Source organism: Eupeodes corollae, chromosome 1 (assembly GCF_945859685.1).
Source record: "Eupeodes corollae chromosome 1, idEupCoro1.1, whole genome shotgun sequence".
Taxonomy (NCBI): domain Eukaryota; kingdom Metazoa; phylum Arthropoda; class Insecta; order Diptera; family Syrphidae; genus Eupeodes; species Eupeodes corollae.
In genome coordinates, this window is record NC_079147.1 from 119,919,101 (window position 1) to 119,946,584 (window position 27,484).

The 27,484-nt window shown below is 35.0% G+C and overlaps 2 protein-coding genes and 1 pseudogene across 2 annotated transcripts in view; 1 reads left to right on the forward strand and 2 right to left on the reverse strand.

Moving 5' to 3' along the window:
• Positions 1 to 1,815: 1,815 nt before the first annotated feature.
• On the reverse strand, positions 1,816 to 5,537 carry LOC129953741 (polyprenol reductase-like; annotated as a pseudogene).
• A 148-nt stretch (positions 5,538 to 5,685) lies between these two features.
• The window catches only part of LOC129953740 (cullin-5), a 44,543-nt gene continuing 22,744 nt past the window's right edge, over positions 5,686 to 27,484 (reverse strand). Inside the window, exons 5-8 of the mRNA XM_056067152.1 lie at positions 18,560 to 18,917; positions 6,167 to 6,342; positions 5,955 to 6,104; positions 5,686 to 5,901 (exon numbers count right to left, since the gene is read on the reverse strand). Of these exons, the coding sequence (XP_055923127.1) occupies positions 5,764 to 5,901; positions 5,955 to 6,104; positions 6,167 to 6,342; positions 18,560 to 18,917 (822 nt within the window). The 3' untranslated portion in view covers positions 5,686 to 5,763. The remainder of the gene's footprint in view (positions 5,902 to 5,954; positions 6,105 to 6,166; positions 6,343 to 18,559; positions 18,918 to 27,484) is intronic.
• Positions 8,934 to 11,141, forward strand: LOC129953742 (uncharacterized). The gene is made up of 2 exons (XM_056067153.1): positions 8,934 to 10,589; positions 10,662 to 11,141. The coding sequence occupies exons 1-2, from the start codon at positions 10,503 to 10,505 to the stop codon at positions 11,097 to 11,099; spliced, it is 525 nt and encodes a 174-aa protein (XP_055923128.1). The 5' UTR covers positions 8,934 to 10,502; the 3' UTR covers positions 11,100 to 11,141.

The following is a 27,484-nucleotide window of genomic DNA, read 5'->3' on the forward strand; positions in this document are numbered from 1 at the left end:
TAGTCAAATACGTTACTGATTAGTTTTTTAGTGAAAGTTATAGTCTGGCATTTTAAAGGGTTGAGTAAGAGGCTATTTTTCCCACACCAAAATGTGAAACTATCAATGTCGGCTTGTAAAAGAATACGATCATGGTTTGACTTTATTATTTTGAAAATCTTCATATCGTCAGCAAAAATAAGAAGTTCACTTGAGCGTAGACATGACGATACGTCGTTAATAGACAGGATGAACAGAAAAGGGCCAAGATGGCTTCCCTGGGGAACACCAGATTGAGCAACGAAAGGTTCAGAATGACAATTTCTAAATTTTACCTCGTAGGATCTGTTTTCAAGGTATGACTTAATCCAAGCTAAGAAAAATGGTGGAAAACCAAGAGCCTTAAGTTTAAATAAAATAATTTCGTGGCTTAGTTGGTCAAAAGCTTTAGAAAAGTCAGTGTATACACAGTCAACTTCATAACCTTGTTCTAAAGCGTTTGAACATATGTTTGAGAATGTGAGGAGATTAGTAACGGTTGATCTTTTTTTCACAAAACCATGTTGCTGTTCGCAAATGATATTTTTACTAAAATATGCTACGCTTTCACAAACAACTTGTTCAAATACTTTAGGAATGCAAGAAAGCTTTGCAATGGGCCTGTAGTTGCTTATATCCGACTTGTTACCTTTCTTGAAAATTGGTGTAAGAAATGACTTCTTCCATATACTGGGAAATTTGCCTGTTTTTAGGGAAAGTTTGAATAAAAACGTAAGGGGTTCAACTAAAACATTACTACACTTTTTTAGTACTATCGGGGGAATACCATCAGGACCGGCTGAGCAGTCATCATTCAACGTAGATAAAAGATCAAGGACCGTACTCTGTAGTACAGGTATGTGGCTACAGCTAGTTTGCGAAAAAGTGTGATTATTATGAAAATATACTTCATCAACTTCTTGAGGGCTTTTAACAAATGATTCACGGAAATTCGTCGCGAAAGCGTTACAGATATCAAAAGTTTTATCTAACGAAAGGTTCTTGTAATTGAAGATAACTGGAAAGCCATCTGATTTTTTCTTTGAGTTTACAAAATTCCAAAATTTTTTAGGATTCTCTTTCAAAGAGGTGCCCATATCAGTAACATAACAAGCATATAAATAATTAGAAAGAGATTTAAATTGGTTAAAGAGTTCAACATAAAAAGAGAAGTTGACTGGAGACAGAGTTTTGAGATACGTTTTCCATGCCTTATTTCTTTTGTTACGCAGCAAACGCAATTCTTTCGTGTACCAAGGATGGCTAAAGTTTGTATTTCTTGATTTCTTTATCGGTACATTTTTTTCAAAACAACAATTAAGGATCCTATAAAAAGTTTTACCCTCCAACACCTATTTGTTTATATTGTTGCATACAAATCAAATTACAAAATGAATTCCAATGTTATTTAAACATTTTTGATAGGAAAATACGAACATTGGAACTCACTTGGACGTGTTCTTATAAGTTTTTTTTTTGATTTTTACGCTACGTACCTACTTCATTAATTTGGTCGTGTCCTTGGATTTCTTGAAGAGTGAGTAAGAAAGTTGCATTCACAATTCTTAGTAAAAATCAAAAAAAACTTTTAAGAACACTTCCAAGTAAGTTCCAATGTTTGTATTTTCTATAAAAATGTGTAAGCATTTTTTCATTAAAAAAATATAACGCAACCAAGCGTTGAAACCAAGTCTTATTTTTGTTTGTTTAACTTAAGAAATGGCACCTGCCAAGGAATCAAAATAAAAGTAAATGGGGAAATGCTTAAAAACTATTGCACTTAATTATTATTATTAGATTATGGAATGTATCCGTTTTAAAAGATCCATGTCCAATTTTGAACGTCTAAAAAATGTATGGATATATGGCATAACGTCTCTTTGGATAGTTCTTTGAATTCTCTCTGTACCATGTACTGTGCGTAAACCAAGCGTTTTCAGTCTGCAAACAATACAAAGTTAAAAAGAGAAACTTAAGCGATAATTTCCCTGCAACTTTACCTGATTGGCAATTACCCAAATGACGATGTAAGCCCAAGTGCTACTGCCTGGAATTACCACAGAGATAGCCACGTACATAGCAACTTCAATGAACATGTTATGAGGCGACGACGAAACGAACTTAAAGAATCCACCTTCACCTTGTGGCATGAAGTGTTTGTCGGTGATTGTTTTGCCAGGGGCATCCTTACGCAGATTGTCTAAAACCATGTTGGACTTGTATTGCTGTGAACAGCAGAAGTGGAAGCTGAACCAGCAAATGTACTACATAAAGGTGATTTTCTGGATTGAGAATGACGATGGTGTTGTTCCTAAAACGATAAAATATCTTTTACAGAATGAACCTGCGACAAAGTGTTGTGAAACACAAACCCCTTACGAATCTCTCGGTATTGGCTAATGCCGCTGTTATGCATCCAAAATAGTAAAAGTATCGAACGATGTAGTGTGACAAATTGATTTTACTCTTGGGCGAGAAGATTTGTATGAATTTATTTTTCCAATCAAAAATGTTTAAAAATGCAAACATTGGATTTTTGTTGACGTTTTCAAACCCACCTCGAAGGAATAAACAGTTATGTTATGTGTGATGTTGAGGTGATGTCACACTTTTATTATTTTTTTCATTTAAAAAACTTAAACTTGTTAAAACCTGGTAACTGTTTTGTAATTATAAAAATACTTTTATGAAATAGTCATAGTTTTTAAATTCGAAAAAAAGAGTTATTATAACATTGAAAAAAGATAATTTTTGAAACGTATAATTTTATATGGATCAGAATTCATTATATAACATTCAAAATTAAAAAAAAAACTATGTTCGCTAATATATTTCAAGTGTTCTTTACATAATACAACAAATTCCTTGTTCAGACGATTATAGCTTTTTATTGAATTAAAAAGTGTATTATACGTAGTTCACATTTTTAAATATAGCGAAATTAAAAATTAACAATTTCTTTCCACTTTCAATCACAAAGTCTTCTAGCCAAAGTTTCTTGTGCGTTTTAATAAGCTAGATTTAAGAAAAACTAATTTATCCTGGGTATACCTTAATCTGTATTCGATTATTACTAACAAAATAAGACTACGTTAATACTCAAGCGAGGAAAAAATAATTTAATTAAAATATTTTTTTGGTAATTTTCTCAAGAACTAGAAAACATAAAATCATCTAGTTTTTGATCAAAAACAAATATGAGCAATGAATTTTAAAAACAATAGTAGATAATCTTAAAGTTTTAAAAATTACACTTTAAACCTTTTTTTGTCCATATTTTGAGATTAAAACAATTTTTTACCAAAACTATGCAAATTAAAACAAGTTTGTTAAATTAGTAGTTGGAAAATATGAACCAAAATATAATAATTAGCAATAAGCACGATCGTCTCGATCATAAAATATGATATTACATATTATTTTGTTACATTTCAATATAATCACGTAGAAAAAAGTTGTTTTCGTAATAAGTGATTCATGTATAAAAAACCATAAGTTTTTGTTTAACCATATTTGATGACAGTTTACAGCAAAAATGTTTTTCGATGTTAGTCTTAAGATTTTATTTTTTTAAATATAATATCTCAACATACTATTTTAATTTGCATAGTTTTGACTTGATTTAAAAACAAGCTAATAGACAAAAGTGCATGTTTTAACTGTTCTATACAAATCCGTCATTAAACTTTGTCGGCAGAGTTATGGTACTCTTCCCAAAAAATGCAATAGCTAATGTCGCCGTAGCCACTAGGTGCCTCCTTTAAAAAAATTCTCATCACTCTACTTTATTTTCGTGGTGAATTGATGTCAGCAGTGGTGAATTGATATTAGAAAAAAGGGTGCGTGAGAATTGACGTTCGTTTCAACTTGTAGGCAACCCAAAATGACAGATTGGTTTCCGGTCTTTATATGGTGTGTCTATGCTTTTATTGTTGTTGTGTACTTTGTTTGTAATGCAATGGGATTGGACTTGTTGTCAAATGCGGTTCCCCAGCTGCGACAGTCTTTTATTTTTGTTGTATTCAACCATTCTTCGGGCAGACTTTTTGACTCGGATTAAAACACTTAGGTCGAATATAGGAAAATACGTTTTTTTTATGATTTGTAATTTTTGTTATATAGATTTAGGTAATATAGTTTATTTACGTTATAAGTTAAACAAATAATTACAATAAGCTTAGATTTAACGAATACATTAGTTAGAGCAATAACTGCGCATAGACGTCATTTAGTTGCTGAACTGTTTTATCAGTTTTGGAGAACACTTACAGAGGTTTACAGAAGACACGCTGTGGTGTGCCAAAACCAAGTTGATTAAATTTAACTAGTTGTAGATGTTTTAGGGACAGTTTGGGGCACATTTGTGATGTAACAATATAAAATAAAACGAATATTTCACCGAAAACACATGACAAACTATATTGCTCACAATATATTTCCAGGTAAAGCCTAGTACGCTGCTGATGCGAAACGAAATTATACAAAAATGACATGACGAAATCACAAACGAAAATTTTCACTGTGCTTTTCGTTTTTGAGTACGCTGCTGAACGACAAAATGTATCGTTTTAGTGGATAGCTGTACTAGATTTCTTAGTACAATTCTCCACTCTTATCGTTCTCAATTTAATTGCCTGGCATATTAATTGCTTGAAAATTTTGACGTTAATTAAAATTGTTTACAAATTAAAATTGAAAAAAAAAAATGTTTACTTCTGACTTTCGGTGTTTTGATTTGGATTTATCTTTGATTTAAAATTTAATAAAATGGATGAACATTACATTTCTGAATCGGAAACTCAGGATGTTATTGGGGATGTGCAAGAAGTGATAAAGACAAGCAGTAAACTTTAACTTCCAAAAATTAAGCGGAAAAAAAATGTATTTCTCTTCGGAGGAAAAAAAAGAAACTGGCCTCGTTTCGTTGGTCGAAGCCAGGGAAGCTATGTGGAAGTTGGAGTATGGACTTCACAAAAATAATTCAGCCGTTGCGAGCCTTTTGAGTAATATGGCTGCAGAAATGAAAAAAACAGGAACTAATTGTTCAATAAAATGTTAATAAATAGAATTCCGTATATAAGCTTTTTTTATTACAGTTGAAGATTGCAGGGCAATGTGGTGTTCCTTACGTAATAGCATGCCCTACCTCATGAGACATAACAGGAGAGACCCAGGCTGGAAATTCAATTGTTTTTGACAGCTGACAGAACTCCCCACACAAATTTTTCCGCTGTGGTTTTCGTTTTCATTTTGCTTTGCACTTGGAGACCGTAGAAAAAATTCGTTTCACTTCAGCTGCGTACTAGGCTTAACGTTCAAAAAATTGTTCAGAATTAAATTTGTGGTAGTGCCAATTGTCCTCTACTTGTGGATTAAAACCGTTTTAAAGGTTTCTCTAAAAGATGAGTAAAACGTTTTAGAATAAGAAAACATATTTGGAAGCATGAGTTTTTAAGGATGTTTAGGTATTAATCTAAAGTTCTTTATTAAGATGAAAGGAAAGGCTTAGGTAAAGGAAAAGGTGCGCAGGAATCGGGGCTTATAGGGGTCGAACTGTAGTGCTTATTTACAATATTTGGAGTAAAGCTTTCATTTGGTATCCTGTTTTCAATAGATACTATCAGATATGTTATCTTACTTTTATATATCTATTCAAGGTACCCGTAATAAATCGACACAGAAAATACGTTTATTTTACAAAATTATTTGGAAGTAATGTTAAAACATTTTACAAATTTTTTTTATTCAAGCCATGTAAAGGAAGGTATTAATGTCTTCATCATCGCGACGCATATATTTATGTTCTATTAACCATTCTAATTGCTCTTTTATCATTTTTTTTGATGGTAAGAACATGTTTTTTAGAATATCAACTAGTTCCGCCTGTAAAAAAATGGTACCAGATTTTTGTAAAACTTGAAAAACTTCTTACTTACTTGTAATGAAACATTCTTCGTTCGCTTTCGCATTTTCATGATTTTTATAATTGCTTCTTGAGTTCGAAATATTCTAAGTTGTACGATTGAATGATTGTCTTCTTGTTGAGAGCGTTCTGTACTGAGTTGAAGACGTCCTATAAGGTTAATCTTAAAAAAGGGTAAAATGTTGCTAAGTTTATAAAATAATTGTATCAACGTTTTAAATCTACTTTGCCCCTTCGTTGTAATTTTCCATTTTTTGTAACAGAAAACTCCTGGTTAATATAAAACGAAGTGTTTTCTGTGTACTCCTTAGATGAAACAGTAACAGGGTCCATGAAAAGTACTTGCTTCTTTATCTTTGGGAATGCAACCAAGGACCACAAAGTTCTTCTCAATTCAGGATCTAAAAACAATGAAGGTATTTTATACTAAATAAAATCAAGTAAATCTTTTGTAAAAAAAATTAATTAATTCAGGATCTAAAAACAATAAAGGTATTTTATAATAAATATAATCAAGTAAATCTTTTGTAAAAAAAAATCAATTACTATGTTATCAAGCAACCAACAATGTTTCGAAATGAAACAAAAGTGTATTATACCTAATAAATTCACTAAGAACCTAATTAAATATGTTTTATTTGATATTTATTTATTTACATATATATGTACATTAATTAGAGTTAACAATCTGAAAGAGACTGAAGAAAAATAATATGTACAATTAATCATAATAAAATTAAAGCTTTACTTAGAAATACCTATATTCTTAAAATTTTAACATTGTAATGAGGGTTTCACACTAAGAAGCAATATTCCAGGTCCAGTCTAATTGCCTCGACGTAAGTGTAAAACCCAAAATAGAGTTGGCTTTGTTCATTATGAATTCTGTGTTATGGAATCAAAAATTAGTCCAAGATATTTTGAAGAAACACTTTCAAGAATATTAAATAATCGTAAGCGATAGGTTACAATCGACGTGTAAAAGAAAAATACTAATATTTAGAAATGTTTCGAGCTTATTTAATTAAATAATGAAGAAGCAGGCAGTGTACACATTTAAAAAAATTAAATCATCCGCAAACATAAGATGCATTGAACATGGAAGGAAATCAGGTAGATCATTAATAAAAAGTAATAGTGCGCCTTGATCATAGATGATGAGAGAGAAAGGTACGAAAGTTTAAAATAGATTCTATTATATTCTATTTAAACAAGAAAATTTAATATTATTAAATATATCATTAAGATTAAGAAAGGAATCCTGATTTAAGTTTTAAATTCGATGCAAAATCTGTATTTATAAGATGTTAACCTTGTTCAAGTACCTGTTGTTTTAACAAAGCAGACCGAATAATAAAAAACGTAATTGAAATTGAACATACAAAAACGAACCCGGTCTTACATAAATGATTGTTTTCACTGTTATGAAGTTGAATATTCAAAGAAATAGTATCTTCTTAGAAAAATGTAATGAGCTAAACAAGTTTAAATATAGCTAATGTTTTGAATCAAATTTATCATGTTTTGGTTGAGCACTCCTTCACATAGTAAGGCAAAGGCATCAATTTTTGCAATAATGATCTAATAATTGTATTCAGTGACGCTATGCACAATGAGGATCTTTGCGGTATTATTGACAACTTACCATTCATTCATTTCGGAATGCATTTACCAATTTGAAAATCATCTGATTTAATAGACACTGAATTGTATCGTGAACTACATTATTATACTGTAGAAATGGCAGCGATTGTTGCACGCAATGTCCCACTAATGGATAAAAAACAAAAAATCATTTATGACCACAAACTGGCCGAACAAGCGCTTGCAGAGAAGAACGAAAAGTCTTCTCCAGAGTATGTCTTGGAGGTACTCAAAAAGAACATTCAGGAATTCAGATACGACGAGGGAAGTAGTATAACTTTTGAGTATTGGTAGCTACAAATATGTCATTCTGCCAAAAACGACTTAAGATTTGAATCTCTGTTTAGCACACGATTCAACTGCCTTCAGACGTAATGCGTCAAAAGTAATGCAGAAGATTTCGCTCAATACGCCAGCGCAGTCAACATGAAGTGTGAGAACTTTAAAATTGATTCATTAAGCAGCGACCAAAGTGTCTCGTGTTCGTCATGGGATTGCAGCCAACACAAGATTCTGACGTTCGTTTAAAGCCAAAATGTACCTGAAAGAGAATTTCGTAGCAGTATTCCGCGCGAAACGTCCTGTTCCCTATGCATCATTACCAGCCATCGACGAAGAGCTATCCAATTTAGAACAGTCAGGATTTCTAACACCTGTTGATTTCTAAGACTGGGCAGCGCCCATCGTAGCGGTGAGAAAGGCCAATGGTAGTGTAAGAATCTGTGCGGACTATTCAACAGGTCTTAACGACGCGCTTCAACCGCATCATCATCCTCTTCCACTTTCCAAGGATATTTTCATCAAGCATGCAGGGGCCACTTAGACTATGTAAAAACCTCCCAAAACGTCACCATTGGGAAGACTCTTGTGAGACCTTTAAAGAACATGGTTGCGGAACGAATACTGAACATTAACCCGTATGAAGTTGAGCTCAGAAAAGGTGAGATTGTTGGACAATGTGAATCTTTATAACAAGGATCAACAAAGAAGAGTCAAGGGAATCCTTGAAGTCTGAAGAGCTGAACACCATAAAGACAACATTCTCAAGTAATCCAATCTTGGCCACCAACAACGAAGAACTACAGAATGTCTCCTCGAAGAATTTGCAGACATCTTTTCGTCATCGCAAGGGAAATATGGCAGAACGCAACTGGTGCAACATCGAATCATTACTGGGGATGCAAGGTCGATTCACCAACCTGCAAGACGCCTTCCACTAGCCAAACAAGGTGAGGTTGAAGAACTGATAACCACCATTAAGGAAGAAGGTCTCATCGAAAACTCTTAAAGCCGTTGGGCATCTCCGCTTTTGCGTGGACTATTGAAGGTTGAATGATGCGAACAAGAAGGATAGCTACCCTCTGCCTAGGATCAGTGATACTCTGGAAGCAATGGAAGGAGCACAATAGTTCTCAACTTTGGACTTGAAAAGTAGTTATTGGCAAGTCGAGATACATCCTGAAGACAAAGAAAAGATTGTAGCAGTTCATAGCGTTGCCTTTTGGACTTTGCAATTCTCCAGCGACTTTTGAACACCTAATGGAATGCGTCCTGTAAGTACTCACATGGAAATCTAGCCTAGTCTATTTGGATGACGTCATTGTATACGGGAAAACATTTGACGAACACTACAAATCTGAGCGCAGTTAACCCAGAGAAGTGTTCACTCTTCAAAACCAAAGTGAAATATCTGGGACATATCATCTCATCCCATGGAGTAAAAACGGATCATGATAAGGTTGAAACCGTGAAGAATTGGCCAACACCACAGGACAAACACCAACTCCGAAGCTTTCTGGGTCTAGCCACCCACTATAGGCGCTTTGTGAAGGACTTTGCTTGAATCGCCAAGAGTCTACATCAGTTAACGGAAAAGGAAAAGCAGTTTAAATGGTCAGGTGAGTGCGAGCGCAGCTTTCAAGAGCTCAAGCAACGCTTGTGTAATGCACCAGTGCTGACCTACCCAACTCTACAAAAACCGCTCATAATTGATTCTGATGCCAGCAAATGTCGGGATAGGTGCTGTACTATCGCATGTGCATAATGGCGAAGAGAAGGTGATTTTCTATTACAGCAAGGTTCTCTCGAAGTCGGAAATGAACTATTGTCTGACCAGAAGAGAACTTCTTGCACTTATTTTGGCAACAAAGCATTCCCATAAGTATCTCTATGGACAGAAGTTTCTTCTCCGAACTGACCCTGGAGCACTTAACTGGCTTTTAAATTTCAAGAATCCAGAGAGTGAAGTGGCAAGGTGGATTGAGAGGCTGCAGAAGTACGATTACGAAATTCAACATCGGAAGCGGAAGCTTCACTCAAAAGCAGATGCACTGTATCGGAGACCATGCAAGCAAGACTGTAAGCATTACAGACGACAAGAAGAAAAAGAAGTTGTTACTGCCCAACGAACCAGAGCCAATCCCATTTATGGCTGAAGCAACGACGAGTTGAGGAGGGCTCAACAAGAAGACTAAGATATCGAACCCATCCTCGCTTGGAAGGAACACCAGGAAAAACCAGAATGGGCTGATATCTCCGATAGAAGTCCGACTTTGAAAGCCTATTGGGCACAGTAGGACTCAGCAGATGAAAAGTCTTATGTAATGCAGTTAGTCTTACCGAGATCGAAGTTTATAGACGTTCTGCGAGAGATGCATGGTGGATTTTCGGGAGGCCATCTAGAAGTGAACAAGACGCTAGAAAAGGTTCTACAACGATTTTACTGGCTACATGCAAGGGAAGACGTCGAGAAGCCGAAAATGCGATACCTGTGCTGCCACCAAAGCCCCGAACAAAAAGAACCACAGCCAAATGCAGCAGTATAATTTCGGAGCACCCTTAAAAAGGATTGAAATAGACGTGGCGGGTCCATTTAGGGAAACAAATAAATAATTGAAATCGTTATATTCTGGTCGTCATGGATTACTTCAGCAAGTGGCCTGAAGTATTCGCCATTCCAAACCAAGAAGCTAAAACAGTCGCAGACCAAATTGTCTTCAACTGGGTGAGTAGATTCGGCGTTCCATTAGAACTACATTCTAATCAAGGTAGGAATTTTGAATCGAACATATTTCAGAAAGTTTGTGGCCCTCTTGACATCAAGAAGACAAGAACAACACCACTTCACCCACAAACTGATGACATGGTCGAACGATTAAACCGAACTCTGAAGGAACATCTTTGCAAAGTTGTGAAAGAAAACCAGCGAGATTGGGATCGACCCATTCCATTGTTTTTGATGTCGTATCGAAGTACAAGACATAGCTCAACTGGCCATGCACCGTCTGAGATTTTGATGGGAAGGAACATCAGACTGCAGAGCGAAATAAAATTTGGATGTCCCACGTCGGAGCCACAGGTCGAAAATGACTACATTGATGACCTCAGAGAAAAACTCCAGATTCACGACAATACCAGGTTGAATATAAAGATGTTCAGTGACCAATTGAAGTCACGCTACGAAATACGAGCGGCAACAACAGAGTTCCAAGCAGAAGATCGGGTGTGGCTTTAGTACCCCCTTCGACGAAAAGGGTTGTCACCGAAACTAAAACGGGACTGGGTAGGTAAATATAATAATTATAATAATAATAATAATAATAATAATAATAATAATAATAATAATAATAATAATAATAATAATAATAATAATAATAATAATAAAAATAATCATAATAATAATTATAATAATAATAATAATAATAATAATAATAATAATAATAATAATAATAATAATAATAATAATAATAATAATAATAATAATAATAATAATAATAATAATAATAATAATAATAATAATAATAATAATAATAATAATAGTAATAATAATAATAATAATAATAATAATAATAATAATAATAATAATAATAATAATAATAATAATAATAATAATAATAATAATAATAATGACAATAATAATAATAACAATAATAATAATAATAATAATAAAAATAATAATAATAATATTAATAATAATAATAATAATAATAATAATAATAATAATAATAATAATAATAATAATAATAATAATAATAATAATAATAATAATAATAATAATAATAATAATAATAATAATAATAATAATAATAATAATAATAATAATAATAATAATAATAATAATAATAATAATAATAATAATAATAATAATAATAATAATAATAATAATAATAATAATAATAATAATAATAATAATAATAATAATAATAATAATAATAATAATAAAGATATAGTAGTACTCGTAGCATGATGGTTAGTGCGTTGGACTGGTTATAGGGGTTGCCCTAAGGTCCAAGAAATTAAACAAAAACAGGCCAGTCAAAAAGCCGAAAGAAGTCGAACAGTTCGACAGGCTCCAACACAAAAATTCGTGAATCCCAAATTCTCTTACGCCCAAATGGTGTCAGGGAGTGGAAACACGAGACAGGCTCCACCAACGGTTGCCCCAAAGGCCCCTGTGCCTAAGGCACCAGAGGTGCAGCCTGACATTGTAGCCTTGTTGTTGAGCATTCAAGGTCAACTAACAGGACTGCAAAGTCAGATAAAGGAGCAAGGCAAAAGGGTAGATCATCTCTACTCTTTGTTGCCTGGCCTGGCGCAATTTAGACAATAATGGGCGCGCTGCCGGAGACGCGCCTAAAAGTCCTAGCTGTGAATGTAAATTCACTGATTAGGATTGAACGAAGAGCCAATATGTTCCAATTGTTGAAAGACTACAGTCCCGATGTGTTTATGGCTAGCGAAACTAAGCTAAACCGCAAACACAAATTGACTCATAAAAATTACAATATCGTAAGAAGAGACCGGCCCGACTCCACTCAAGGGGGCGGTGTCGCTCTCTTTATACGAAAAGGTATTAATTATAAAGTCATATACAACAATGAATTGCGAAAGCTCAAGACGCTAGAAGTTTGCGTTGTATGCATCTCTCTCACTCAAGGGAAGCGGATGTATATGATTGCGGCTTATGCGGCTGGAGCTCCGCAGGTTACTTACTTTGCTTCAGAACTCGAGATTCTTTTTAGGGAACTGAAACTGAGCTTGGAAGAAAACTATTTCATCTTGGCCGGTGATTTGAACGCAAAACATGAAGATTGGGGAAATCAACATAATAATCCCAGAGGTAACCATCTTTTTAATTTGATGAATCTTTACAGCGTTGAATATGGCGTCGACCTGCTGGCTACTGAAAGGCCATCGTATCCAAGAAGCGGCTCCTTTCTGGATCTTTTGCTGTACGACACCAGACTGACAGTTACAGACAAAGTGGGTAATCACCCGCGAAACTGCTTACAGACAGTCGAGTACGACAGTGATCACTGCGGACTGGCTGCTGTAATGCAGATTCCGAACGAACGCGTGGAGTTGGAGGAATACGTTCCAACGCATTCTTACAATTACAGTAAGATGCGGTGGCCTCGTTTCACCAACGCCTTAGCGAGAGAACTTCGTTCGAGTGACATAGCCCCACCAAACAACAGAAACCTGACAAATACAGAAATTGACCAACATTTACAACAGATGGACGAAATAATAAAACGAACGATGGAACGGACAATTCCAAAGTACAGAGAACGGGACCAAATGGACGCTTACAGAAACGCGACAATTGACGCACTGCGAAAGCACAAGAGTGGCTTACTGACAAGACTCAAAAATTTGTACAGACGACTTACAGACCCACACGACTTGGAGGTTAGGACACTGAAGTCGTCAATAAAAAATGTCAATCTGTTGATTAAGGAGAACTACAGGCTATCAATTAACAAGTACTGGGACCGCAAGATCCGGTCAGTTAATTCGAGCGACCCTAGTATGTTCCCTAAAATCAACAAGATATTCAGAAAAAAGAACGACAATGACCTTCCGAGTCTGAAACTCCAAAGAACCGAAGAAAACAGAGACGTACTCATGACAGCGCAAATAGATCCAGAAGAAGCCATCTTTGATGATGACTTTTATATAATTGAAGATCCGAAGGAAAAAGTGGAGGCGGTGGGAGCTGCTTTCCAGCAAGTGTACAAGGTGAATGTTAGCATTCGCCCCAACCACGACCTGGAAAACAGAGCCCTACTTAATCACTTTTACCTTCGAAATGATATGACACAATGGCGATCTGAGAACCGCGGTTTCATGCGGTTCAATGACGATTCCTTGGCAAATGCCATAATCGCCGAGCAAACGGGACCAAGTCCTTTGTTAGTGACGAAGGTTGAGCTTCAGCTCATCTTTAATTCAATAAAAAACAAAAAGTCAGCAGGTGTCGATGGTATATCCAACGTTGTACTAAGACATTTACCGATGGAAGCAATTGACATTTACACCACACTCTTCAACAATGCACTGAATAATGCATATTATCCAGTGCATTGGAAGACTGCTGTGGTTCATCCTCTCCCGAAAAAGGGAAAGGACAACTCCAACCCGTCAAATCTTCGGTCGATAAGTCTTCTTCCGAGCATCAGCAAAGTTTTCGAAAAAATCATTAATAGGGCTCTGACTAAGTGGGCTGCGGACAACAAAATAATTCCGGATAAACAGTTCGGGTTCAAGGCGGGTCATGACACAATTCATGCTGCGTCTAAACTCGTTTCTGATATCCAATGGAATAAATCAAAACAACAATGCACAGGTGCTGTTCTGGTTGATTTTGAAAAGGCCTTTGACACCGTATGGTTAGAGGGTCTTTACCTAAAACTGAGCAGACTTGGCATAAGCAAGCCATTGTTGTATATACTTTATGATATGCTTAACGGTAGAAAGTTTGTTGTCAAAAGTGGCAATGTAACTTCTACCACAACATTCTCAATTAAAAATGGTCTTCAACAGGGAGCGGTGAATTCGCCGATTCTCTTCAGCATTTACACCAGCGATCTGATAGGTAGTCTTACAAAGGCAATTGCGTACGCCGACGATCTAATTGCGTACAGAACGGCCCGAAAGGTTGAGGTTATTAGAATTCTCTTGCAGCGTGATTTCGACAAGATTCAGCGATATTGCGACGACTGGAAACTGAAAATAAATGTCCAGAAGTCAGAGACAATTCTGTTCCGGACTCCGTTGGCTAGGGCCACTAGGGATACGTGTAAGAATTGGCGCAAGATGGTCATCGTTGATCTTCACGGGCAGCCATTGGCGAGCAAAAGTGTAGTGAAGTACCTCGGTATCTGGTTAGATCAGTATTTATATTTCGACAGGCATATAAATGCTGCTCTGACCAGGGCCAGAGGAGCCTTTGCTCTGACGAAACGGCTGTTTTTTAGCAGTCGGCTTGACCCCAGAGTGAAGGTAATTTGCTACATGGCCCTCATACGGCCAATGATCGTTTATGGTTGTCCTGTGTGGTTCAACGTTGCCCCTTCCCAGATGGAGAAGTTTCGGGTGTTCGAGCGGCAGTGTTTACGACGCTGTACCGGCTTATATCGAACAGCCGAATCTTCTTATGTGCATTACTATTCCAACGAGGTCCTATACAACGAGGCTAGAATCAACAGAATTGACAATTTCGTGATAAAACTCGTTCGAGGTCACATTGCAAGAGCTATGTCTTCGACCAACAATTTAATTTTCGGGGCGTTCTATCCGAACGACGAGTATTTTGAGAGTGCACGCTTGAGCGGCTTGATTCCCCCAGAGGCATTCCTCTTTTTAGATAAATGCGGTCTGATACAGGATAGATTGGCAGTTCCGTTAATCTACCACGTCAGACGAAGAACCGTGGATAGGCGACTCCTGTACAATCGGGACGTCATGGCACAAGGCGGAGCAGAGCTCCTTCGGTTCAGTAGGGCTGTGTCCGAGCGGGACCGAACTGATAGGGTGAAGCAGGAGAACCAGTTTTGGTGGCTTCAATCAGCACTTGATAGTGGGTAGTCGGGATGGGGTTTTAAGCCTTGGCCGGCTTACATACTTGTTTTATAGTTTTAGGGTTTAGTTTTAAGTAGAATAGGCATGGTGGCACAAAAAAAAAATACAAAAAAAAAAAAAAACTAAAGAAATTAAAAAAAAAAAAAAACATGGAATATAAAAAAAACAAAAACAAAAAAAAAAACAAAAAAATTAAACAACGTACATAAAAGACAATAAAATATAAAAACGAAAACGTTAGATTTGCTGCTGTGGTTGTTCTAGTTTTAAGTAGTTTATAGGTAGAATAGGTAGTTTAAGTTAGTTTTAAGTTTTATTTAAGGACCTAACTTTAAGTAGTTTGTAAGTAAAAATAAATAAATAAAGGATATTGATATTAGTTTTTTGTTCAAATTTTCTAATAAATACAAAAATAAATGAAATAAAATTTAAATAAGTAAAATAGATCTTAGGGCCGAAAGGCATTAGTATTAAGTGTTATAGTTTAACTTAGAGTGTCCGTATGGGACCATTAAGTTAGTTGTAAGTTATGGATAATTAGGCTAGTTTTATGAATTTTTGTCTAGCTTTAAGATAGGTTTAAGAATGAATTAAATAAAAATGAATTTGAAAAAAAAAAAAAAAAAAAAAAAAAAAAAGTGCGTTGGACTGCCATGCAAGAGGTCTTGGGTTCAATCCCTGCCTGTGACACCTTAATTAAAAAAAATAATTTTCGCGGGTACTGCCTCTTGCGAGGAATTGACAAACCCTTCAAGAGTAATTCTTGTCATGAAAAAGTGCTTTCTCAAACTAGCCGTTCGGATTCGGCCTTAAATTGTAGGTCCCTTCCATTCCTGACAACCGTACTCGCACACAGGAATGGTTGAGAGTTGTAAGTCACTAGGCCCTGGTTCACAACGGACTGTTGCGCCACCCCATTTGATTTGAATAATAATGATAATAATAGTAATATTAATATGAAAGAAGTCTTTAAATTATAAATGAATTCCAGAATTCTGAAGTGGGTTGCAACTCTACAACAATTTACCACATGGAAAGGCTCGTTCATTTTTCATATCCAAATGTTTCGAAGTAAATCTGTTACCTGTTTGGAGTTGAGACATTTGTTCGAGCCATTTACGACATATATCTTCAGAGAGTAGTACGAGATACTTTTTAACGAACACTTTCTGAAGCATTGGCGTTTGCCTTGACAATGGGAGATTCAGAACAAGTTTATCTCATAGTACGCCGACTTCAAGAAGAGATTCGTCAAAAAATGTCCGACGTTACCTCCCGAATTTATCGATGGCCCAGAAACACCATCCAAGTTTTTCGGACTAAAAATTGCAAAACAGGTGTGACTTTACTTCAATATCAACTTAACTTCAATATCAGAAGATCAATGAAAAGGATGCAGATGCAGAATCAGCGACGAATCAGATCGACGCCGAGAATGAGGAGGCACAGTTGTTTGAAAACTGCAGTACTTTTTAAGATACTATTTCAAAGCTCAGAACATCAAATCTCTGAAGACCTTACTAGGCCTCTAGACCTCTAGACAGAATCAACGTTTTATCCGCATCTACACGGGGTCTGGACTATATTATTCATTTTAAGGATGAATGTTGGTTTACCCTATTAGTATTATATTTTATATTACCTACATGTTATAAAGTCATACTGTAATACAGATTTCATTTTATTTGACGCCTCTTCGTGAAAATACGTGTGTAATTTAATATAATTTCTTTCAATGTAGAACAAATACATTCCGGGGGTATTGGATTACTTGGGGAAATGGTCTATGGCTTACGCTATCACACACCAAGATGCCAAGGCCGTGACCGACCAGATTGTGTCCGACTTATGAATTAACTTTGATTTAAACATATACCAGAAAGTTTGCGCGTTTCTTAACATAAATAAAACGCAAATCAAACAACGGGAACTCAAAAGAACACTGCACAAAAGTCGTCTGCGAATGCGACTATCAATGGAATTTTTTCGATGGCCTATCGAAGTGCAGTACATAGTACAAACATCATCTGAAATCCTTTTCGAGGAAAGACATACGAATGATTAGGTGGAAAAGGTTTGGACACCCATCACAAGAGTCTCAGGAAACAGGTGATTACATGACTGACCTTTAAGCTTGCCCAATCAACATCCACGAAAAGACAGGAAATTGAATGGCCGCTTGTAGCGGTTGACACAGGTCGTGTATGGCTGTAAATCTACATCGTCACAAGGGATTGTCAACGAAACTTCAAAAAAAAAACTAGGAAGGTTCTTGTGCTGTCAATACAAAAATCAGTGATGTCGTTTAGCGAATTCAAAGAGGGCAAAGAGAAAAGTTTAAAAATTGGACGAAGCTGAATGTTTGGGACGAAAAATCTTAAGAAGTGCTTGAAGACATCTCTTGTTGTTAATACTAATTGCTGAATTACGTTAAGTATATGACGGGAAGCACAGTTCGTAGAATTAACAATTTAACATCTTGTTAGTAGTGAATAAAAGTATGTGTTTTTCAGTGGAAATGAAAGTAGGTACATCGATTTCAAGTAAAGTGTGTTTATTTGAAAAGGAATAAATATTAAAATAAATAAGTTTAATTGCAAAACTAAATAATAACATTTGTGTGACAAAGGAGATTGAATTAATTTAACCGAGTGATTAAAAACATTGCAAAACGGGTAAAACAGGGATTCAATTGAGTTGGTTTGAACATAAAGCAAACCCAAACAAGCGAAACCTTCCTACTGCTAGAACGAAAAACGAACTCATTATTCGTGTGAAAGAATAGCTATATATGCATTACACATTCCGATGGAACAGAGAAAGCTCCTTGAAGAAATTAAGACACCCGCATTGAGCAAAATTCGAGACATCGACATCCAACAGTTGAAGACAATATTATTAAACTGGTTGTGACAGAATCCCTTGGTCGTGCAGCACCTAATATGAACCAGCGAACTAAGAAATAAAACAGTTTAATTGCAAACTATTTAGATAGATAGACGATGATACTTTGAACAACCCATGATATGAGACCGATACAATTTTACAAGAAAAGAATGATCAATAGAAATAAATGTATGTATATAGTTAGAAGCTCAAGATTGGACTCACCTGGTAATTCTGTTGCCAATCTTAAATTTTCGTAGGTTATTCTATCACCAGGTCTTTGATTCCAAGCAAACAACACAGCCATTTGAAATGTCGTTACTTCCAAATCATATTTTCCGACTTTATTGATAAATGTGATAGTTCCATTACTCATATGATGATACCATTGTAATTTTCGTCCGGAATGTTTTTTTTTATAAAATTCCTCGACGTCAGGTATATAATCTTCGAGTTCCAAAGGAAGACTAACAGAAACTCGATCAGAGCATCTAGCCCAAGCTCCTGCATTCAAAATTTTTATGTTGATCGCATCATGTCGTGTTGTCGACATTCGGAAAAGAGCATTAAGGTCTTCGCTTACCTATAAAAAAAAATAGATCGTTCGACATGAAATAACACTATTTACTTAAGTAGATACATTTATTTATTGTTGTATTTATATTTTGAGAAAATAAATTAATTTCTTTTTAATTCAAATAAAAAGAAATATCGGTTTGGTTTTGACTTAAAACTGTAGTTCCCCCCTATCTCTGAAAACATTACTCTCACAAAGGAATGATTTAGAGCTGTAAGTTACAAGGCCCTAGTTCTCAAAAGACTGTTGTGCCACCTAATTCATTTATTTAAAATGTTTCATATTTTCTGTTGTTGCATTTCCTTTTCCCTACGCACCTTACTCTCAGCTTAGATAGAAGATCGCATGGTCAGTTTATAGGACAGGAACAAAATAAAAAAAAATAAAAATATGTTTTCAGCTATCAAAATATGAATTTTCATGAATCTCTACAAAGTATTCCAAGTAGAAAACCTCATACAATTTTTAATTCGAACTGAAGTGAACAATTAGCATTGAGAGCAAGTCTCAGAAGTTTAGTCTACAAAATATATATAAACATGGCATTGCCGACTACCCAATTAACAACCTTTAAACAAGGTTCTAAATTGTAGTTTTAAATTTTGAAAACACACCAGAAGATCATAATTTTTATAAAGAAAAACAAAAAATGTTTTACACTAAAAAACGTGTATTTAAAAGTGTTTCTAAAAGTTTCATTATATATTTGGGTTCTGTAAGCCATAGTTTTTCTATAAAAATGGTATAGATTTGTTATATTTCATAAGAAATGTCCTTTTTAATTTGATTAATACTGGACATTTTCCTATGAAATGCTTTATAACTTCTTTTACCGAAATATTGCATATTGAACAATTAATCGGCAGATCCCCACGATGCAGTTCAATCGTATATATAATTTCGCTTTTCATTTCGAAAACCGCAGATATTTTTTTTTTTTGATTGAGTTAGTTCTTAAACTAATTCCTTTCTCAAAAATTATGTTCGAGATTGTTATACGTGGCTATATGAACTGAAGAAGCTGTTTGTGCGATGCATTCGAGTCTACATTTTTCATCAGTTTAAACAAATTAGGCCAAATGACTCAGAAGTTTAGTCTACAAAATATATATAAGCATGGCATTGCCGACTACCCAATTAACAACCTTTAAACAAGGTTCTAAATTGTAGTTTTAAATTTTGAAAACACACCAGAAGATCATAATTTTTATAAAGAAAAACAAAAAATGTTTTACACTAAAAAACGTGTATTTAAAAGTGTTTCTAAAAGTTTCATTATATATTTGGGTTCTGTAAGCCATAGTTTTTCTATAAAAATGGTATAGATTTGTTATATTTCATAAGAAATGTCCTTTTTAATTTGATTAATACTGGACATTTTCCTATGAAATGCTTTATAACTTCTTTTACCGAAATATTGCATATTGAACAATTAATCGGCAGATCCCCACGATGCAGCGTGAAGTTCAATCGTATATATAATTTCGCTTTTCATTTCGAAAACCGCAGATATTTTTTTTTTGATTGAGTTAGTTCTTAAAATAATTCCTTTCTCACAAATTATGTTCGAGATTGTTATACGTGGCTATATGAACTGAAGAAGCTGTTTGTGCGATGCATTCGAGTCTACATTTTTCATCAGTTTAAACAAATTAGGCCAAATGACATACGACCAACTTGGCTTTAATGCACTTTACAGTGAAAAAAGGCTAATTTTCAACAGTTAATGAGATTATACAGGGAACCCTTGACTTCCTTCCATTGCAATCTGGAACGTTCAAATAAAATCCATTCTTTCAATTTCTCGAACCAAGAATTATTTTTTTTAACATTCATCGCAATCACTTTAGGTAATCTGTTATCACCCATATTAAACACTCTTAAAAGAAAATCGATGTGCAGACGAACTATTTTGATAAAAAGTTATGATAACACGGTTGCAATAATTATCATGTAGTTTGGTGTATTTTTTCGAAGTTGACAGTACTTACGTACGTAGAATCTTAATAAATTTTCTATCGATTCATATTTAACTATCCCCAAAATTGGACAACGATGGTTTGCAAGTAAATAAAAAGCAAAAACACTATATGAAGGTTTAATGGCTGAATCACAAACACGCTTCAGCTTCGGCTTCGTCTGCGTTACGGTGGCCTTGCTTCGAGGTTGCTTTCAATGACATTTTTATTATTTCATCCCTCCAAAGAGCAAATATTTTGTTTATTGACATTTTTTACAGCTGTTGAGCTGTCAGACAAAGCAAATGTTCAGATAATTGAACTAGAGCTTCCGTTTGGAGTCACATTACATTACGTTACATTACGTACTTTTCCTTACGATTGTCAAACGAAACGTGGGGTCAAAGCTCCATTGTAATAGCATGCATTGAATTCCTATGGCTGAACTCGTAAACGTCAGGCGTAGCCGAAGCTGAAGCGTGTTTCTGTTTCAGCCATAAATTCTTCGTACTTATCATCCTCCAAAACCCATTTGTTAACATTTAATGTAGACGAATTCAACGAGAAAAATGGATGTTTTCACACATACATACACCGCGTTTACAAGGAGAATTGAATCCGAATTTAATCACGATTTAGCGCCGTATAGACCTGGATCGGATCGAAATCCGATCCCACTGAAAGAGGTGAATCGAATCGAAAATTTGTTTGTAAACCTGAATAGGGGAATGGAGTTATTGGTGTGTGAGGTCTTGCTTGTGTGCGTGCGATAAGTTTTTTCCATCTTGTTTGTTCTAAGCTGAATTTAATTTGGCGCTCGGCTTTGTGTTGAGAGCATTGTTATAATATTTGAAAGTTATTCACGTAAAAGTACGCACACAAATACAACCCAAATGTCATTTCGATTCCATTTGAATTCGATTCCTCGATTCAGTGCCACCATATACCTGGATCAAAATCTCAATTCGATTCCTCGATCTCCTCTTGTAACCAGGGTAATAGAATTAACTACTGAGTTTGTGGGGAAATTTCATAAATTAGAGGAGAAATCACACGCATACTTTAACGAGTTTATGAGTCCGGTTTCCGGTTTAGCCTGTGGGCAAACCAATATGGCTACCGAGGATTTATATCTTTACTTGAGTGTCATTTCATTTCAATTCAATTCAAATATTATATTATTGCAAGTAATCATTATCAATTCTACAAAAGCTTTTATGAATTTTTAAGCATTGGCTTAGCAGTCAGCTCGACTGGTAACTTTAAAATATTTAAGTATACAATTAAACAAGGAGATATGTGCAATGGTAATAAATTAAAATAGGAAAAAAAAGTATGATTTGATTGTATAAATATTTGCATTACATAATTTATTTATATCCGTTATTATAAGCATTCTGTAGTGGCAGCTAGCTGACAAGTTTGGCAAGATTCACCCAATCTGATCGATTTAAAATTTCAATCGTATAATGATATAGGGTTGGTTTACTAAAGCATACTCTTTTTTGCTGGTTAAAAATTGGACACACACTGATGAAATGAAAGCAATCCTCTTTAGCTCTCAAGTTACATAAATTGCAAAATTAGCCAAAGCTTCCGTTGTACGGTTTTCCATTTAAATTTAGAAGTTCGCATCTTGATTTAAAAATTAGGAAAATATCTTTATAGGAGAAACAATCTTGAATGAAGTTCTTGTAACAAAAGTTATAATTAAAACGGACGTTTTCATCTAAACAATATTGTTTAGATTGATCTGCACAATTTCTCCACAGGAAGCATCAATGTTTTCTTATGTCCCCATACATTACTCCCTATTCCGAATTTCGTAGAGCATCATTAGCTTACATAACCGAGTTACCCGTAAAAGGGAATATTAAATATTTTCTTTAAGAAATTTCTTTCAAAATTTTCAATTTCTTCGTGTTCTTGCATACCCTATATTTGTTCCGCATAACACAGCGAACATTTCACGACTGCATTGAAAATATTATATGTTGTTGAAAGGTTTATGTGATCGTTAGAGAAAATCTTCTTTTAAATACCTTTTATTAAGCTTTGTTAAGTTTTTGCTTTTTCTACAAGGTACTTGTATTCTTTTGATATTTCTAAATGATTTCCATTAAGTATCCTGGTGTTCCTAACTTCACTCTGATTGGAACGCGAAACGATCATTACTTACGTTTTGTCTGTGTTGATGACACACAATAGTCCGTAAGACGATTTACCATCAATTGCAGTGTTTCTGCTGATTCGGATGACAAAAGAAGGTCATCAGCGTAGAGTAATACATTTTATACGATACCCGTATTTCGAACTCCTCTTGAAATTCGCGTAGCTACATCATTAATAAAAAGAGCAAATAATAGAGCACTGAGTAGAAATCCCTGCTTTACTCCAGTAAGGGATTTAAATAGTTTTGAATATGTTCGACCATACTAGACTGCAACTTTAGTATCTGTATACAAACAACGGAAATATTTGGATAAATTTTGTTGAACCTCTGTAAGAATGTTGTTTATATCCACACAATTTTCAACCCCGTTAATAAGAACAACACAAAATATCTTCGCAATGACATTCATGAAAGATATGCCTCAGTAGTTTTCAACTGCATTTAGATCACCATTTTTATGGATTGGAAAAATTATCGATTTTTTTAAAAGAGGACGGCACATCAGCACATCTTATTAAAAAGTGTATGTAGATGGTTATAAAAAGTAGGGGTTGCATTCTTAAAATATTCGCAGGGTATCCCATCTTGCTTCTTTGGAGAACGAGTCGTATTTCATTGACTGATATAACTGAGTCCAATATATGAATATATATAGAAATAGTTGTTGGGTTTATTTGAAGAAAATTTTTAAAATATTCAGATAGATCATCTGCAGAAACACTTAAGCCTTTAGAGTTGAGTGTTTGGGCTTGCATGGATTCAAAATTGGGTTTCTTAATAAAGCAATTTTCTTATACTTCTCATTTGATCACAACTTCTGCGGAAGCTTTCAATAGTGCGAATGATTGTTTTCTGGCTTTAAGACATGTAGTATCAAACCATTTTTGAGCAACAGAACTTGTAATTTTTGGAGTGGGGTTAATTACAGAACATCTTATGGATTCTGTTAATTGAGTTGTGAGGTCACAATTTGACAAATTAGTTGGAGAGGTGTGTGAAAGGTAATCATCTAAATAGTGTTAATATGTTTCTAAATTTGGAGTTTTCTATTTTAATCGGGGCATCAAACTAAGGGATCTCTGTTGTGGTTCAAAGTAAGATTTCTAATTAACTACTACTGGCATATGATCTGAAAATTGTTTACTCAAAGCTTCAAATTTGTATAGCAAATCAATCGCCGATTTGCTCTGGCCACCAACAAAAGTGAAATGCCCTTCGATGCCACATTCCGTGCATCCATTCAAAATAATGCTATCATACAGTTGCAGCATTTCTAATAATATCACTCCGTTTTGATTGTAGATATAATCCTTAGATGTTTTATTATAATAATTTAATAGTGCTGAGTTAGATATAGCAATTGGGTTGTAACTTGGTTTTCACTTATTCTAGCATTGAAATCACCAACCAACATTACGTTTTTGCTCGATAGATCAAACATTAAATTGTCCAGCCTGTCAAAGTCTTCGGTCCATCTGTTGTAATTTATATAAAAAGGAATAATAAATATATTAGGTTTTTTTTCAAAAGCTTAACTAAAATATTGTCTTGGATTTTCCCAAATTATAGAACTCCAGTTTTGATGTTTGTATTCCATACTCGCATCCAAAGCTTGCACGCCATCTTTTGGTGATGTTTTGGTTGCCGGAATCGAAAAAATTTTATATCCGTTAAAAGATTTGGTAAATTTACTTAAATTCTCAAATACAACATGTGTTTCAAAAATGAAGAATATTTCAAAGGTTTTAATAAAATTAAGAAATCTATAAGCCTAATATTATTATTAAGCCCTGATTCAGTAACTCCAGTATGGGTGAATGGTGTGGATATTCGTACTCGTGGTGCTGGCAGGCTTCACTTGAGTTGTTGTAGACTCCTTTTTTTATATCTGAAACATATCGGGCAATTATGTATATGTTTTTTTACGTGTTGTTTAAGTCTTGCTATCCAGTAAGTCATACGAATGAAGGCCGTAGTTTGCTGGTTTCCAACGTGTAGGGTCTTATTATGTGCATCTCGCATCACAAGTTCAGAGAAGTGGTAATTAGATTTCAGAATGATCAGATGCTGCTGGTTATAGGAAAGTAGTATGTTCTGGAGTCGGCCACCCATACGCAGTAACCCATTACCATCGATGAAGGCATTGAGAGATAATAAGGATTTGGGGATTGTATTTTTATTCTCTAATTCACTCAATTCTGCAGTGAACATGAGCTTAAAATTAACAGGATCGGTTACTTAAGAAAAAACGTATTTTGTGGCTGCAAGCAAGACAGTTTTCACACACTTCAGCCTGCTGTACAGCTTGTTGCATTTGACATTGATATTGCTGATATCGATATTTATGTTTGATTTGAGAACAATTAAAGTGGTGATTCTCATCGGCTTTGTTGATCTTTTTGATGATTAAATGAAAACAGTTTTCATCTGACTTTTTCCAACTTTTTGACGGTGATTGCCGTCTTCTTCAGAGGATGTCTTTATTCACAAAAATGATAAAAGTGTTTATTTAATACATACGAATATTATGTAAAGACAAGTATCACTTACATTGATTTAAATATTAAAAAAACAATTTAAACAATAAAAACAAATACAATTTAAAGCGCTTCCGACTTTGACGACTTGTCACTGTTAAATGTAAACTGTTGAATTGTTTGTGTCTGACACTAAGGAACAGTAAACGGCGGATATGTTTTGAGTGTCTTGTTTGCGGTTCATATTATTTTTGTTGTTTATTATGTGATGTGTTTCTAATGTATAACGTTTGGATGTATTTTTCTCCGTTGCAAGAATTTGGACTCCTTCAAAATCTGGTTGATGTCCTGTTTCGATGGTGTGGCATGATTCTGATGATTATCTGATTTATGGTTAGCCATTCTTTTTGGAAGGAGTTGTTTAGTTGTGCCAATGTAACAGAGATTGCATGGTTCGTCCGGTTTTCCTTTGCAGTTTATTTTTTAAACTACGTCTGAGCGGCGATCCTTGTCCGTTTTCGTCTTTAGGCATGTTAATAATGTTTGACTTATATGCTAAGTTCACGTCAGGGTTGTTTTTGGCAACAACTTCTTTGAAATTTTCCGAGAGTTTGGGAACATACACAACACTTTTATAAACACCATTCTCCTCTTCCAACTTTTTTCCGGAAGAAACTTGATGTTTTTGACGAAGTATCAAGTTTCTTATGATTTTTATCGCGAAAGCTATTGTCAATGAGTATTTGTGTTACTTTTTTCTCATTGTCAGAGTGGTATTTTGAGTCACTCGTCGCAAAGACTTTATTAATAAGATTGGAAGCTGTGTTCATACGTATGTGTTTGGCTTGATTAGATCAGAAATTGACAAGTCTTCCAGATGCCGTATCCTTCTGATACCAGTCTTATCTTCAACTCAATAAAAACAACAAGTCAGCAGGTGTCGATGCTATATATAACGTTGTAGTAAGACATTTACCGATGGAGGCCATTTACAATACACTCTTTAATAATGCACTGAATAATGCATATTATCCAGTGAATTGGAAGACCGCTCTGGTTCATCCTCTCCCGAAAAAGGGAAAGGACAACTCCAACCCGTCAAATCTTCGGTCGATAAGTCTTCTTCCGAGCATCAGCAAAGTTTTCGAAAAGATAAACAATAGGGCTCTGATTTAGTGGGCTGCGAACAGAAAAATAATTCCGGATACACAGTTCTGGTTTAAGGCGGGTCACGACACAACTAATGCTGCGTCTAAACTCGTTTCTGATATTCAATACAATAAATCAAAGCAACAATGCACAGGTGCTGTTCTGGTTGATTTGGAAAAGTCCTTTGACACCGTATGGTAAGAGGGTCTTTACATTAAACAAGCCATTGTTGTATATACTATATAATTTGCTTAACGGTAGAAAGTTTGTTGTCAAAAGTGGCAATGTAACTTCTACCACAACATTCTTAATTAAAAATTATCTTCAACAGAGAGCGTAGTAAAGTGCCTGGATATCTGGTTAGATCAGTATTTATATTTCGAAAGACATATAAATGCTGCTTTGACTAAGGCCATAGGAGCCTTCGCTCTGACGTAACGGCTGTTTTACAGCAGTCGGAGTGACCCCAGAGTGAAGATAATTTGCTACATGGCCCTCATACGGCTGATGATCGTTTATGGTTGTCCTGTGTGGTTCAATGGTGCCCCTTTCCCGGTTGCAGAAGTTTCGGGTGTTCAAACGGCAGTGTTTACGAATCTTCTTTCGTGCATTAATATGCCAACGAGGTCCTATACACAGGAGCTCGAAACAACAGAACTGACAATTTCATGATAAAACTCGTTCGAGGTCACATTGCAAGAGCTATGTCTTCGACCAACAGCATTTTCGGGGCGTTCTATTCGAACGATGAGTATTTTGAGAGTGCTTGAGCAGCTACATCCCACCAGAGGCATTGCTATTTTTAGATAGGTGCGG

Bases quoted from the DNA above. Each gene is read 5' to 3' on its own strand.
- LOC129953742 (XM_056067153.1), top strand. From the start codon at position 10,503: ATGGATTACTTCAGCAAGTGGCCTGAAGTATTCGCCATTCCAAACCAA. The intron at 10,590-10,661 runs GTGAGTAGATTC...AACATATTTCAG, and splicing joins ACCAAATTGTCTTCAACTGG to AAAGTTTGTGGCCCTCTTGA.